The sequence below is a fragment of the Babylonia areolata genome, chromosome 18 (genome assembly GCF_041734735.1).
Source record: "Babylonia areolata isolate BAREFJ2019XMU chromosome 18, ASM4173473v1, whole genome shotgun sequence".
In the NCBI taxonomy this organism is placed as follows: Eukaryota; Metazoa; Mollusca; class Gastropoda; order Neogastropoda; family Buccinidae; genus Babylonia; species Babylonia areolata.
The window spans coordinates 6,941,224-6,957,374 of NC_134893.1; the positions used below are offsets into that span (position 1 = coordinate 6,941,224).

The following is a 16,151-nucleotide window of genomic DNA, read 5'->3' on the forward strand; positions in this document are numbered from 1 at the left end:
GCAAATTCTAAGTACTGTTGTTCAAAATAATTCTTTAAATAGTGCACTGGTCAGGAGAAATAAAGATGCAGAATGTGTGTGCATGCATGTGCGAACATAAAGTATGCATATTTTTCTACTTAAAAAAAAAAAAAAAAAAAAAATCAATTTGCATCATATAATGGGCAAACATGAAAGATGCAGACTCTTCTTCAACCACACATACCATCAAACATCTAAAATTTCTGAAAAAAAAAAAAACAAAACAAAAAAAAACAGAAAGAAAGTCAGACCAACACTTTGATAAGCCAGTTAATTCTTCTGGAGACAATAAAAAACAGGAAAAAAGACTCTGTGGACTGATAAAAAAAACATGAGAGCTACCTGTGCTTGATGATGCGCTGGATGATCATGTCTGTCGTCAGTGGGTTGCCACTGTCCAAGACTTTGAATTTACCACGTTTCTTGGGCTCCTGCAACATGTATATTTTGATAAATCTTTTTCTATATTTTTTTAATTTTGCTGCCACACAGTCTGAGTGGTTTCCGTAGTGCAAGTGGCCTAGCAGTAATGTGCCGGACCAGGAAGTGAGGATCAACCGGTTCGAGTTTCATATACGGACTGGGATTTTTACTGCTCCATTATCACAACCTGGTCTGGGTGCTAGACTAACCTGTACTGGTGCATATCTTGCCTCAGGAACTTTAGCAGCATTTTTATTCGGCTGTCCTCTGGTTTCCTTTCTTTTCTCTTTCACAGCATTAATTTATTGCCCTTTTCTCCCTTCTTCCCAATGTGTTATAACCACCAATTTTTTTTTGACAACTCAGGACACTAGCTGCTGACAGTAAAAAAGAGCAACTGGGATCTTACAAAGACAGTGATGCTGGAAATGTTCTCTGTCCCTTGCAAAGCAGGTTCTATTCTTTCAAAAGCAAAGAAATTACAATACAGACGTTTTCAAAACATACATCAATCATATGGCACAGATCTATGTTGACACATACATCAAACATTTTCCTAATTCTTAAACACATGATCCAGTATACATGTATACATATGTGTACAATCACATGAATGAAGCTTAACTGAATGACATAGGAAGCGAGTGATGAGCGCTCAGTTGGCTATACCTAGGAAGGCAGACTGTTGTGCTAGTGGCTCCTTTTGTGTAAAGCACTCAGAATTTGGTCTCTGACCAAAGACAGGTGTTACATAAGTATCAATAATAATAATAATAATTACACTTATGATATACCCACATGCATTTCAAAGACTGACAACCACAGCTACTTTTTACCCATGTCACAAACACACACATACAGTCAGTCTCTCTCTCTCTCTGTCCTTCTGTTGTTTTTCTTTCCCCTGTCTTTTTTTCCCTTTCTAATGCTGGAAACTGATACTCACGGCATAGGGATCTGAACCGTCCTCACACGGCATGATAGGTGTGTTACCGTGGCAAACGAGATCCACCTGGAGAAAGAGGATAAGAGAGTGTGAGAAAGACAGTGAGAGATTCAGATTCAGAGGGTTCATTCATAAATGGGCTCCGGCCCCTAATGAAGGGGCTAATGAACTAATCTGAATTACCCCCGGTAAAGTAAAAAAAACCCAACAAATACATATCAATATATGCAATTACGAAAACACTGAGAGAGAAAGAGGGAAGGGGTGGAGAGGGACAGGGACAAAGAGAGAGAGAGAGAGAGAGGAGAGAGACAGAGAGAGAGAGGAGAGAGAGAGAGAGAGAGAGAGAGAGAGAGAGAGAGAGAGAGTGTCAGAGAGACTGAGAGAGACACACAGAGAGAGGCAATGAGCTAAAATGAACACGATAACAACAACAGTAACATGGTCATAATCATGTTTTCATGATCTGATTTTGTAAAGCGAGACACAAACGACAGCAAGACTTGTTACGAAAAAAAAAAGGAAAAAAAAGAAGAAAAAAACAACTGATGGACGCTCTTCACATATTCTAATTACAGCCTAATGATTCACGTAAAAATATGCAGTTAACCAAGTAAAGCCAACATGACAAAAGTTCATAAAAAATCTCAAACGGGCACATGACGGTGATAAGCATGTTTTTAAAACAACTATGGATCTTAACAAATTTGTGCACAAATGGTCAACACATATATGCTTTGTACAGGACTAAACACTGATCCAGTATAGAGAAGTATGGGATGAATGTGTTTCTGAACATTTATTGTTCTGCTTGCACTCAAGCACTGCTGTGGTGTAAAATACTGTCTCATTAAAATGTTTTTCACAATCCTACATATGCATAAACTGAAAAGAAAGGGAACTGACTTCTACAGAATTTCTGGATGTGTCTACATGTAATTTGAAGGAAAAACAGTTTATTTTCTGGTTTTTATCTGCATCAATATGGATGGAAGCCTGCCAAGACTGTGAACTGCCCAGTTTTGAATACACACTGTTTTTCAAGTATCTTGCAGTGATGAAATAATGATCAAGCAGAGCAGGGACGAATGTTCTCAATGATTCTCAAAACGCTGGTCTCACTTGTAAGATTATCTACCTATCTCTCTATCTATATCTATATATCTATATCTATATATATCATCTTTTTACTGATGTAAAAAGAAAGTATCGTGACAGGCACATACGCACATTTTGTTGACTGCGAGGAAGAAGTCCTTGTAGAGAATGTTATGGAAATTCTACTGCATCCGCAACACATGCATACCTTGAAATGGTCCATCAGCTCAGGGGTCACCTCGTATGGGGCACCAATCACCACTTCTGACACATACTGCACAAGAGAAATATCCAGTCACCAACTGCGACATATATTGCACAAGAGAAATATCCAGTCACCAACTGTGACATATAATGCACAAGAGAAATGTCCAATCACCAACTGCGACATATATTGCACAAGAGAAATATCCAGTCACCAACTGCGACATATACTGCACAAGGGAAATATCCAGTCACCAACTGCGACATATATTGCACAAGAGAAATGTCCAATCACCATCTCTTTACACATACTGCACAAGAGAAATGTCCAGTCACCAAATATGACACATACTGCACAAGAGAAATATCCAGTCACCAAATGCAACACATACTGCACAAGAGATATGTCCAATCACCACCTCTTGACCAATGCTGCACAAGAGAAGTGTCCAATCACCAATTCTGACATATACTGCATAAAAACAATGTCCAGTCACCACTTCTGACACATACTGCACAAGAGAAATGTCCAACCACATTTCCAACAGACAGACTGCAGTTTAAATGTCTTCGGCAACAGATATCACGGTATAAGTACATGAAGTGTTTGTCAAGGTTAGTAGATATGCTGCAAATGTAACTACTACAGTCCATGAAATTTGGTATTCATCTCACAATCCCTGTCTACTTACATGCACACAGATGCTGAAACCTACAGAAACACCCACATGAGACACAAACACAAATAACCTCTAGTATCCTCAGATATATTCATTCATTTTGAAAGAAAAAGACACAGACAGAGAGAGAGACATAGAGAGAGAGGGAGGGAGAGAGAGAGAGAGAGAGAGAGAGAGAGAGAGAGAGAGAGAGAGAGAGAGAGAGGAGAGAGAGAGAGAGAGAAGGGAACGTGAATAAAGACATTTCTCCCATGCAAAACATGATCTAAGAAGGTATTAGCAATTAGTTCCAAATAAATTATAAATAGAACACTCAACCACATGAAAGCAAAATAATACATCTTTCAAATCCAGTCTGATGATCAATAAATCATGTTGTTTATCTTCTTCCTGTCTCTGTTATACAAAAAGAAAATAAATAAATAATTAAAAAAAATAAAATACCCTATATACCCCACATGGTTTGTTAAAACAGAGAAAACAAAACACACACACACACACACACACACATTAAACCAACAACAACAAAGAACAAAAATAAAACCAACCAACAAACAAACAAAACAAAAACAAACACAAAAAAACCCAAACAAACAAAACAAAACAACAACAGCGGAGGGGTAGGCCTTACCCGACAAGCCAGCACACTGAGCACCCGTTCATGCAAGTTCATGATGGGAAAGTTGGCCCCCTTGTAACGGTTGACTGTCTGGGAAAAAACAAACAGAAAACACTTCCATTATTTTCATAATCAAAAACACTTCCTTTGTTTTCATAATCATTATGATTAAACTATACAAAAACAACCAAACAAAAAAAACAACGTCATCATGCTTAACCTAAACAAAAGCAAACACCCATTAAATGAATCATTGATATTCTTTAAAGGTATTTTTGGTACAGAGACAATCATCGTTTGTGAAAACAGAAACTGTTCCTCTTAAAATAAATTCATGATGATAACCGTGAGTCTACAGGAGAAAACTGTGTTCAAAGTTTCAGAGTTCCATCCCCTGCACAACGTAATGTTTAAAGTATGTTAGTCACAGGAGAAACTACTTGTAAACATGGCTAAAAAAAAGTTCAAGGTCTCCGTAGCCTTTTATGGCCATGGGGGCTGTGGACTCATATCCACTGTGTCTATGATTAGGCATAGGAAGGTGGCGCCGAGACCTCTCCCTCCCACCATCTGACCTTCCCCAACCGAAGTCAGGTAACCATTCATACCTGTGTGGAGTGAGGAAAATGGAAGAAAAGTACCGTAAAGTTCGGTCTATAAGCTGCAACTTTTTACCCCAGCTTCAACCTCTGCGGCTTATACAATGATGCGGCTTACTTGTGGATTTTAACGATCCCGGGAGTGTCACGTTCTCCTCTATTCTTAGCTGCCCTTCAACTCACCAAAATCATGATTTCTGTCCATGAATTTTTGGATGAGCTTCAGGATTTATAAATCAAATCTGCACACATTAAAGCCTTCAGATCAGCATTCACTTCTACTCTGCTCAAGTGTACACCCTCATCACGCTGAAAACACAACGTTATGCCTATGATGCAGCCTTCAAATTGAAGGCGATCGACCTAGCAGACGACAGTGCAAGCATCGACCCAGCAGCGACTTCCACCTTCATGTTCATGAAGTGAAAGCAAGGCTGAAGTTAGTGACAAGATGGCGGAGGAAGCTGTGCTGGTTCTCTTCAACTCGGACACTAAGACGAAGATTTGAGTGAATTCAGTGAGCAGGATGATGTTGAATAAATGTGACTATCCCTAAATTATGGATCTTATTTTTGTTGTGTTTATTTATTATTTTTTTGTGGCACTAGCAGTATTTTCGCTTGCTTTTCTTTGTGTTGTTCCCGCTTGTGTTTATTTCATAACTTACAGTATAAGCTGGTGCGGCTTATGTATGTATAAAGTTCTATTTATTCCAAAATTTAGTGGGTGCGGCTTAAATACCAGTGCGCTCAATAGACCGAACTTCACGGTAACTTTCCCAAAGGACGCAATACCATGCTCAAGTGGGGCCTTGAACCCTGATCACAGGTGAACACTGCATCAGAAGGGGCCTTGAACCCTGATCACAGGTGAACACTGCATCAGAAGGGGCCTCGAACACTGATCACAGGTGAACACTGCTTCAGAAGGGGCCTTGAACCCTGATCACAGGTGAACACTGCTTCAGAAGGGGCCTCGAACACTGACCACAGGTGAACACTGCTTCAGAAGGGGCCTCCAACCCTGATCACAGGTGAACACTGCTTCAGAAGGGGCCTTGAACCCTGATCACAGGTGAACACTGCTTCAGAAGGGGCCTCGAACACTGGTCACAGGTGAACACTGCTTCAGAAGGGGCCTCCAACCCTGATCACAGGTGAACACTGCTTCAGAAGGGGCCTCAAACCCTGGTCACAGGTGAACACTGCTTCAGAAGGGGCCTTGAACCCTGATCACAGTTGAACACTGCTTCAGAAGGGGCCTCCAACCCTGATCACAGGTGAACACTGCTTCAGAAGGGGCCTCAAACACTGGTCACAGGTGAACACTGCTTCAGAAGGGGCCTCCAACCCTGATCACAGGTGAACACTGCTTCAGAAGGGGCCTCCAACCCTGATCACAGGTGAACACTGCTTCAGAAGGGGCCTCAAACCCTGGTCACAGGTGAACACTGCTTCAGAAGGGGCCTCCAACCCTGGTCACAGGTGAACACTGCTTCAGAAGGGGCCTCCAACCCTGGTCATAGGTGAACACTGCTTCAGATCACAGGTGAACACTGCTTCAGATCACAGGTGAACACTGCTTCAGAAGGGGCCTTGAACCCTGATCATAGGTGAACACTGCTTCAGATCACAGGTGAACACTGCTTCAGAAGGGGCCTCAAACCCTGGTCACAGGTGAACACTGCTTCAGAAGGGGCCTCGTACCCTGATCACAGGTGAACACTGCTTCAGAAGGGGCCTCCAACCCTGATCACAGGTGAACACTGCTTCAGAAGGGGCCTCCAACCATGATCACAGGTGAACACTGCTTCAGAAGGGGCCTTGAACCCTGGTCACAGGTGAACACTGCTTCAGAAGGGGCCTCCAACCCTGGTCATAGGTGAACACTGCTTCAGATCACAGGTGAACACTGCTTGAGAAGGGGCCTTGAACCCTGATCATAGGTGAACACTGCTTCAGATCACAGGTGAACACTGCTTCAGAAGGGGCCTCAAACCCTGGTCACAGGTGAACACTGCTTCAGAAGGGGCCTCGTACCCTGATCACAGGTGAACACTGCTTCAGAAGGGGCCTCCAACCCTGATCACAGGTGAACACTGCTTCAGAAGGGGCCTTGAACCCTGATCACAGGTGAACACTGCATCAGAAGGGGCCTTGAACCCTGATCACAGGTGAACACTGCATCAGAAGGGGCCTTGAACCCTGATCACAGGTGAACACTGCTTCAGAAGGGGCCTTGAACCCTGATCACAGGTGAACACTGCTTCAGAAGGGGCCTCGAACACTGGTCACAGGTGAAGACTGCTTCAGAAGGGGCCTCCAACCCTGACCACAGGTGAACACTGCTTCAGAAGGGGCCTTGAACCCTGATCACAGGTGAACACTGCTTCAGAAGGGGCCTCCAACCCTGGTCACAGGTGAACACTGCTTCAGAAGGGGCCTTGAACCCTGATCACAGGTGAACACTGCTTCAGAAGGGGCCTCGAACACTGATCACAGGTGAACACTGCTTCAGAAGGGGCCTCGAACACTGATCACAGGTGAACACTGCTTCAGAAGGGGCCTCCAACCTTGATCGCAGGTGAACACTGCTTCAGATCACAGGTGAACACTGCTTCAGATCACAGGTGAACACTGCTTCAGAAGGGGCCTCGAACACTGATCACAGGTGAACACTGCTTCAGAAGGGGCCTCGAACACTGATCACAGGTGAACACTGCTTCAGAAGCCCAACGCCTAAACGATTCTACCACTGTGCCTCCTCAGCATGACAAAAATGGTGTCATTTAGTCCCGAAATTAAGTTACAGCTTTATTCTTTTTTCCTCTCTGAAATAACAAAACATTTCAAGGCAATGATTTTTTCTCCCCCACCCACTTGACAATAAGTTCTACCTATACTGCAGACAAAGAGTACATCAGACCCATTATATTTACTGCATATAATATATATTTGCAGAGTCCATTTAAACAAAATGCTTAATAGTGATCTTTTATATCTGCAGTGTGTATCTGTAATATATATGTATGTTACTGCTATCATAAAAAATGCCATTATTGCTGTGCTATTTGTGAAAATGCATTTTTTGTTTGTGGATTTGTTTCTTGCTAGCAAAATTATGTTAACAACAATGAAATCATTTTTCAAATTGAAGTGCTCACTGGATCGGTGTGGAGTCCAACAATGACGAAATCACCTAAGGCAGCCACCTTTTCCAAGAAATCCAGAAAACCCACATGTGATCAGCGTTAAGGAACAAGTTTCATTTCACATGATGAACAATTATCACACACTCTGTTCTTGCCAAGATGCAAAACTAAGCATCTGATGCCTATTCCTGATCTTCTTGGCACTGTGAGACAGGGAGATAAGAGGTGGTATGGGGTAGGGTGTAGGGGGATGGGGAATGGGGACAAAAACAGGAAGCAGGATGGCAGAGAGAAAGAAATAATGAGAAGAATGGGGGATGGGATGGTGGAGGGGGGAGGGAAGCGCAGAGAGAACAGTAACACATAGTGAAAAAAAGTTAGCTCGCAAGTGTGTGTGTGTGTGTGTGTATGTGTACATGTATGTGTATGTGTGGTTCATCCTCTGTTGGTCCCCACTGGCACCCAGCTCTCACTTATGGGTCCTAGAAGCTGCTAGCATGCGGCAGCGCCCAACGCCCGGGCAACGGCTTTGACAGGCTGGCTAAACTAGGTGAGGGTAGCCGACGGGTCTCAAACCCTCGGTCAGTTAGGGCTTGTCTACCCAAGCATGTGAAGACTGGAGCCGGCGGACTCTGCAGAAGAAACCTTCATGGTTCAATGGAGAGGAAGGCGGTTGCAGCAGAGCACTGTGGACTGCTGAGGGCAGGATGAGGCACATAGGACATCCAGGTCATCCACTGCATCCGTTTCCATCTCCAGTCATCTTGACCTTGTCTTGCCACTGGATACAGATGGTCTCGGACAAGAGAGTGAGGTCGACGGTGCGCAACTCCTCCTCACTATAAACAAAGTCATCGCGTCATAGTGTCCTAAGTACGTTAGAACAGGCACCACTGAACACCACCGAAGTGACTCAGCAGCAGTGCAGGGTCTCCTTTGGTGTGTGGCCTCCTGGCGACCTAACATCGATGGTTCCCTGTGGACTGCTGACGCTGGAACTGCGACGGACGAACCCGGGTGTGGCCATGTATTGGGGAATCTAAATGAGCGGCGTGGGAGTAATGCCACTGAAACGGTGCAGATGATGGGGCAGCAGAAAAAAAAAAAAAAGTCATCGCGCAAGTCATCAGTCATCCTTCATCCCATACCATCATTTTCCCCAAGCCCTGTGGCGACAGGCGAGCAACGAAGCGACAGGTGTGGGTACACTGGCAGTCGTAGCCGCGGACCTGCACAAAGGCGGCTCAGGCCATTGGGTCGTTTTTCACTGACTGGAGCAGCGGTGGAGATCGGCAGCCCCCTGAGTGACTGAGCAGCCCTCTTCAGGACAGCTCTGCTCACCTCCATGGCATGAGGAAGGGGCTAGAAAAGGTGCCCTAAACATTGCCTGCTCCACACCACCCTAGTCAGCATACTGCGGCTGACAGGGACCCTACTCAAGCGGTCGAAACACAAAGGAAAGAAAGAAGAAAACAAGGAGCACCCCATTGACCATTGCTACATGGACCGTGTGTATGCTTCTGGACCTGAAAAGAGACGTGAGGCTGGAGTTGGCTTTGCAGTGAAGACAACCCTCGTTGGCAAGCTGGCTGGCCCCCCGAAAGGAGTGAACGATCGCCTGATGACGATGAAACTCCCTTTATGCAACAGGAAGAAGTTTACCACCACTGTCAGCGCCTACGCGCCCACCATGACCAATGAGATCAAGGACAAGTTCTACGAGGACCTGAACGCTGTCATCACCACTGTTCCCAACCCAGACAAGCTCATCATTCTTGGTGACTTTAACACGAGAGTTGGCTGTGACAGCACCTCCTGGGAAGGCGTGATAGGGAAGCATGGGGTTGGAAACTGTAACAGCAATGGTCAACTACTTCTACAGACATGTACCGAACACAACCTTCTTATCACAAACACCGTCTTCTGCCTCCCTACCTGTAACAGGACGTCATGGATGCATCCTCGCTCTGGGCACTGGCATCTCATCGACTTTGTCATCGTCAGGAAGAGGGACGGCAGGACGTACGAGTCACGAGGGCCATGTGCGGCACCGAGTGCTGGACAGACCACTGCCTTATCATCTCCAAACTCAACCTCCGCATCCAGCCCAAGAGACGGCCTCAGGGCGTGAAAGCACCCAAACGCCTGAATGTCAACAAGCTGGAGCTAGGCAACATCAAGCAGAGCTTTGCTGACACCCTGGAGGAACGTCTTGAGTCCACCGTGCTGGACAACCAGAATGTGGAGGTAGCACGGGGCGCACTGCATGAGACAGTGTACAACACTGCCATGGAGTGCCTGGGGCCTTCTGCCAGGAAGCACAAAGACTGGTTTGATGAGAACTGCACTGAGATCAAGCAGCTGCTGGAAGACAAACGCCAGGCCTACAGTCCACATTGAAGATCCCAAGTCACAGTCAAAGAAAGACATTCTGAAGAGTGCACGCAGCACCATCCAGCTGAAGCTGTGGCAGATGCAGGATTCCTGGTTCAGCAACAAATCTGATGAGATCCAGGGCTTTGCAGACAGGAACGACATGAAGAACTTCTATAATGGCCTGAAAGAAGTCTACGGTCCCACCACCTCCGTATCTGCTCCACTCCTCAGTGCTGATGGTTCTACCCTAATCACTGACAAGGACGGGATCCTTCAGAGATGGGCTGAACACTTTGACAGCGTACTGAACCACCCTTCCACCAACAATGATGAAGCCATCGACCGACTCAGCCAGCTCCAGGAAAGCCTTACGTTGAACCAAACATCTTCATCAACGGGCAACGACTGATTGCGGTGGACAAGTTCACATACCTTGGCAGTACACTCTCTCGCACAGTTGTCATCAACGACGAGGTGAATGCCAGACTCGCCAAAGCCAGCGCTGCCTTCGGCAGATTCCATAAGAACGTTTGGAACAGGAGAGGCATCACCCTGGAGATGAAGCTCAAAGTATACAAGGCCATAGTTCTCACCACACTGCTCTATGGATGTGAATCATGGACGGTCTACAAACGCCACGCCAAAAAGCTGAACCACTTCCACACCACCAGCCTCAGAAAACTTCTCGGCATAAAGTGGCAAGAGAAGATCCCTGACACAGAGGTGCTCACTCGTGCAAACTTGCCCAGCATCTACACCATCTTGATGCAGACACTCTGAAAGCTTCTCTGAAGGCCTTCAACATCAGCCACGACACATGGGAGCTGAATGCAATGGACAGACCAAAGTGGCGTTCAGCTGTCCACAAAGGCACCAAATCCTGTGAGACCAACAGAATCGCTGCAGCAGAGCAACACAGACAGGCCAGGAAAAGCAGTGCCAGCAAGTCCCTGACAGCCGCCACCATCCCCTGTCCACACTGCGTCAGAACATTCCAGGCGTGGACTGGCCTGACCAGTCATCTGCGCACCCACAGAGCCCAACCCACCCACCCCCAGGATGACTAGATGGTCCTCGTCGATCCCAACGGACGAACCACACGTGTGCATGTGTTTGTGTGTGTGTGTGCGTGCGTGCGTGCGTGCGTGTGTGTGCGCTTGCAAGTGTGCGCATATGTGTGCGAGTGTGTGAGTGTGTGTATGAGCAAGAAGAAAGAGACATCTCAGCTGTACAATCTGTAAGACAGAAAAAACAACAACAAAAAACAATAAAGGATATGGAACAGGTCAAAGGCACCAGCCACGTAGATGATTTTGTCCCCGGGGTTGGGGTCTTTTCCCTCCGCAAACTGTATGATCTTGCGGGAGGTGGTCAGGAACTGCGACACGCCTGTCCACGGACTGCGTGTGGAAGGGCCCTGCAACCAGCATCATCAATGACCGTCGTTCACATGTGTGCGTTCTTGATTCTTGAGAAATACTGTCTGAACAGGAACATGCAATGACTGCATAATGAAGGCTGTTTTCAGAGTAAATATTTGTACATACATTATGTCCTCTGATGTTTTTATGTGTTAATAATATGAAAAAAAAAGTAAAAGTTTAACAGTTCAACAGTCACAACAGTCTTCAGAATAATGGACTGTACATATACAATTTATTCCTTAGATATTTTCATGGGATACATCTATATACGAGTGCCTGTTCAATTAATTATGTGTACAAGTATACACTATATCATCTGATGTTTTCATTGTAAAACATTGTACAAGGAATCAACAAAATAAGATGTATTTTCAATGAAAACAAATACAATAAAAACTCTTCTTGAACACACTGACAAAATAAGACTGTACAACGATACAACTATACTACTAGAAAACTGAATTATCACAGGTGATGATATTGATGTACACACACACACACACACACACACACATAAACAGTAAAAAGAAAAAAAAGAACAGAAAAAGAAGAAGAAAAAGAAAAGAAAAAAAAAAAAACAGAAGAAGAAGAGAAGAGAAGAAAAGAAAAGAAAAGAAAAGAAAAAAAAAACCAGAAGAAAAAACAACAACAAAACATTGTTTACACACATGAGCCAGAAATCAACAACACACACCTAGAAATGTGGCAGGGAAGGGGGTTGGTGTGTGTGTGTGTAGGGGTGGGGGGGGGTGGGGTGGGGGAGGAGGGTTAGGGAAACAGGGGGTATGTAAAGTGGAAGCCCAAACGAGGTTAGGTGTGGTTGTGTACGGGGGATTCTGAGAGAGTTGCAGCACTGACACGGCACTGGAGATGGGACAGACAAACAAAACAAAGAAGCAAAAACAAAACAAAACCAAAAAAAACAAAAAAACAAACAAACAAAACAAAAAAAAACAACAACCAACAAAAACCACAACAAAGGAACAAAAAACCAACAAAAATAGTGGAGGGATGGAGACTGGTGAATGGAGAGGAACAAAAAGAGTAAGAAATGTGAACAGTTTGAGAACAGAAAAGAAAAGAAAAAAACACTAAAAAAAACCCCACCTCACAACCACATCAACACCACTCATGCTCTCTTACTTTGAACCTGACGTATGTGTGTGTGTGTCTAAGGACAGCTGTTTGGCATGTGTGTATGCATGTGTGTGTATGCATATGTGTGTACGCATATGTGTGTATGCATGTGCTTGATAAAGGAAACAAAATGAGATGAAAGATGGAGGTAAGAACTGAATGAAAAAACCAAAACAAAACCAAACCGAGACACATTAACTTTCTTCATTACTTTTTGTTGAAGAAACAGAAATTAGCAGCCATGATTCTTTTTTCTGTTGTTTTTTTTTTTCATCTTTTTTTCTCTCCAAATAGCTCAAAAGGATTAAAAAAAAAATATATATATATATAAAAAAAACAATAAAAAAACAAACATGTACAAGCTTAAAAAATATATACATTTATGAACTTATGTACAAAAACAAACAAAAACGTTAACCAAAATACTGGAAAGGGAAGAAAATAAAACAAAATTTCATTTAGGGAAGACAATGAAACAAAATTGTATTTAGGGAAGACAATGAAACAAAATTTCATTATGAAACAAAATTTCATTTAGGGAAGACAATGAAACAAAATTTCATTATGAAACAAAATTTCATTTAGGGAAGACAATGAAACAAAATTTCATTATGAAACAAAATTTCATTTAGGGAAGACACTGAAACAAAATTTCATTATGAAACAAAATTTCATTTAGGGAAGAAAATAAAACAAAATTTCATTTACTCAGGGAAATGAGATGCGTAACTAACACGCTTTTATTCCACCGATCCCTGGGAGAGAACAAAGTGTACAAACATTAGTGACATTCCTTCCTGAATAATACAATGGCTGTTAATTTCATGAAAAAGTGATACAGCCACAACACTACAATAATTCATATGACACAGAAAATGAGGAGAGAGACGCAGAAAGGAAAAGTGAAGTGCAGAGAAGAGTGCAAAGGAAGGAAGTGTTAAGGTTGGAGGAATAAATTGAGACTGACATACATACATAGACTACACACACACGCGCACACACACACACACACACACACACACACACAGAGTGAGGAAGACAGAATATAAAGTGACAATAATTCTAGTCAACTGTAGAACACTTTCATTTCATAGATAAGGAAAATTACAGAAAAAACAGTGGTCCCAGAAGAGAACCTTGATATACACCATAACTGATATACAGACGAAGACTAAGAGCTGTCTGAATGGCGTAATGTTTTCTCCCCATCAGATAATGATGAGACAAGTTCCAAGATATTCAAGAGCAAACCATACATCAGTAATTTTCTGACCTGAAGACTGCAATCAGTTAAATCAGATGTCTTCACAAAAAAACCCACTAGCAGTACACCAGTACTTTCATTATTATTAATATATTTAAACCATACTGATGAATTCACATCTGAATATCTACAAAGCACTAATGGTGAGCAAAGTTTGCATATCTGTATATACATACAGCAAAGGATACATCCAGCGTTCACATTTATAAATAACTAAAAAAGACAGATGTCTACAGATGTGAACACCCAACAAAAGAAAAACTGCCAATCTTGCATAAGTGAACAAACACTAAATTAAAGATAACTATCAATGTCCCATACATGGACATCCACAAAGTGACATCTTCCAATGTTACATATGTGAACTCCCAACAAGCAATGCAAGACTACCAATGCCCTGACCTGTGACCATCCTCTGAACAAGCAGTGAATGGATGCTGCTGTCCACTACGTGGAAAAATCCACCAAGCGTTAGATTGCTGCCAGCGCTCACACTTCTGTCAAGTGAGAGTACCAACACTCACATGAACATCAACCAAGCAATGGCTGACAGCCAGCATACTGAAATGTTACCATCAGTTTAACTCGTTCTGCCCTACACCCCAGCACTACCGGGGCACCACTGTCAATATTTTTTGCAGCCACACCAGCAGGGGTTGGGTCATCAAATCCCCATTCTTTACACTGTTTTTTCGACATTCTACCTAAATCAAAATGTAAACAATTAGGAAAGTACACAAATCTTGATAAACTTCCAGGCTATTAACTGAAGAAGGCTGGGTGCATTCTGTGCCCTTTCAGCACTTTCTGTGTGTGAAAGTTTTGTTTAGGATCATAGCTAGAAAGTCAGGTTCCTCTAATTGTCATTATAAATAGTAAAGGAACAGTTCCAACTTGCATACAATCCTTCTGATCCAGACAAAGGTGTTTAGAAGGATTGTTGTTAACACTAACATGGGAGAAAAAAGTACGGGAGAGACCATAAAGAACTGTCATTTTCACAGTTTTTAAATCACCTTAAAATCATTGTAAAGAAGTCTGAGGCAGAGAAGGCTGCATGAACTGTAATCCTCACAGTACTGAAAGGGTTACCAGCAGCCCTAGTTTATGCACAATATTTGATGAATGGCCACCTAAACAAAGAGGTCTATCAATATCCACTTGCATGGACGCTATGCTATCAAGGACTGCCACTGTCTGCATATAAGAATGCTACTGAAAAGACGACTGCCAGTGTTTTGATCTACATGATATGCTAGTATGCATGTAAAACTTTGTGTTGCTTCACAAACCAGACAGACACTCTGATGATATGCAACATTTTGTTAGTAGTGATTGTGAGAGTCCTCAAAGGAAAACAATCACACACACACACAACGTCGTGACTGAAATACAAGTAGTTAGTTTTCACGCACAGAAAAAAAAAAAATATGTGCTTTGAGCTACATCTAATAGCCCTTGATTTACTTTTCTGACATACTTTTCTTATCAGTGTTTATGTGTCTGTCACTGCATTTTGTGTTAAAATTTATTTACAAACGTTCAAAATTAATAATAATCATAAATATAATCGTTGAAGTTTTGTATGCATAAGCTTTCAATGTTTATACACAAACTAAAAAAAATATTGAACAGTTTATACTCTAATGTATCATTCTAATTTTGCTTCTCCAAATCATGTTGTACTGTATCCCTATTACCCACAAATATATGCATGTATACTCATATCTCAAACTATAAATCCTTCTCCCCTCAGACTGTCATTGCGCGTGTGTGTGTACACTCAGCTATGTGTGTGGAGGTAAGGTGGGAGACAAATGTGAGCTGAGCGATGTTACACTGTTTTTATAACAGCATTTTTAACCAGTTTGTATCTTAACATTTTAAATTATATTCCTATGTCTTATTCAAACCGTATGTACTGTCAAATGCACATAGTGCTACAGGATAAGTGCTATAAAAATGCACATTATTCTTTTTTTTTTTTTATATTATCATCCTCACTCTGCCACCATCCCAAACTGAGAAAAGCTTTCACAGTAGCATTTAGGAAGAAGTGTGTGACATACTCACTACCTGGCATTTGTTTGCAATAAAAATGTCTTTTCTGGCGACAAAATATCTCATTCACTTTCATGAATTCAAACAATTTTTTTCTCCTGTTCTCAAGAAGGAAAATTGGTGGCTGCTAGTGTTTTAATCTCTTTGT

The 16,151-nt window shown here is 42.7% G+C and overlaps 1 protein-coding gene across 2 annotated transcripts in view; it reads right to left on the reverse strand.

Moving 5' to 3' along the window:
* The window catches only part of LOC143292409 (ethanolamine-phosphate cytidylyltransferase-like), a 38,978-nt gene that overhangs the window by 4,583 nt on the left and 18,244 nt on the right, over positions 1-16,151 (reverse strand). For both annotated transcript variants that reach the window (XM_076602651.1, XM_076602652.1), the window contains 6 exons: positions 11,394-11,534; positions 7,754-7,828; positions 4,004-4,081; positions 2,697-2,762; positions 1,391-1,456; positions 364-452 (listed from right to left, as the gene is read on the reverse strand). In XM_076602651.1, the coding sequence (XP_076458766.1) occupies positions 364-452; positions 1,391-1,456; positions 2,697-2,762; positions 4,004-4,081; positions 7,754-7,828; positions 11,394-11,534 (515 nt within the window). The remainder of the gene's footprint in view (positions 1-363; positions 453-1,390; positions 1,457-2,696; positions 2,763-4,003; positions 4,082-7,753; positions 7,829-11,393; positions 11,535-16,151) is intronic.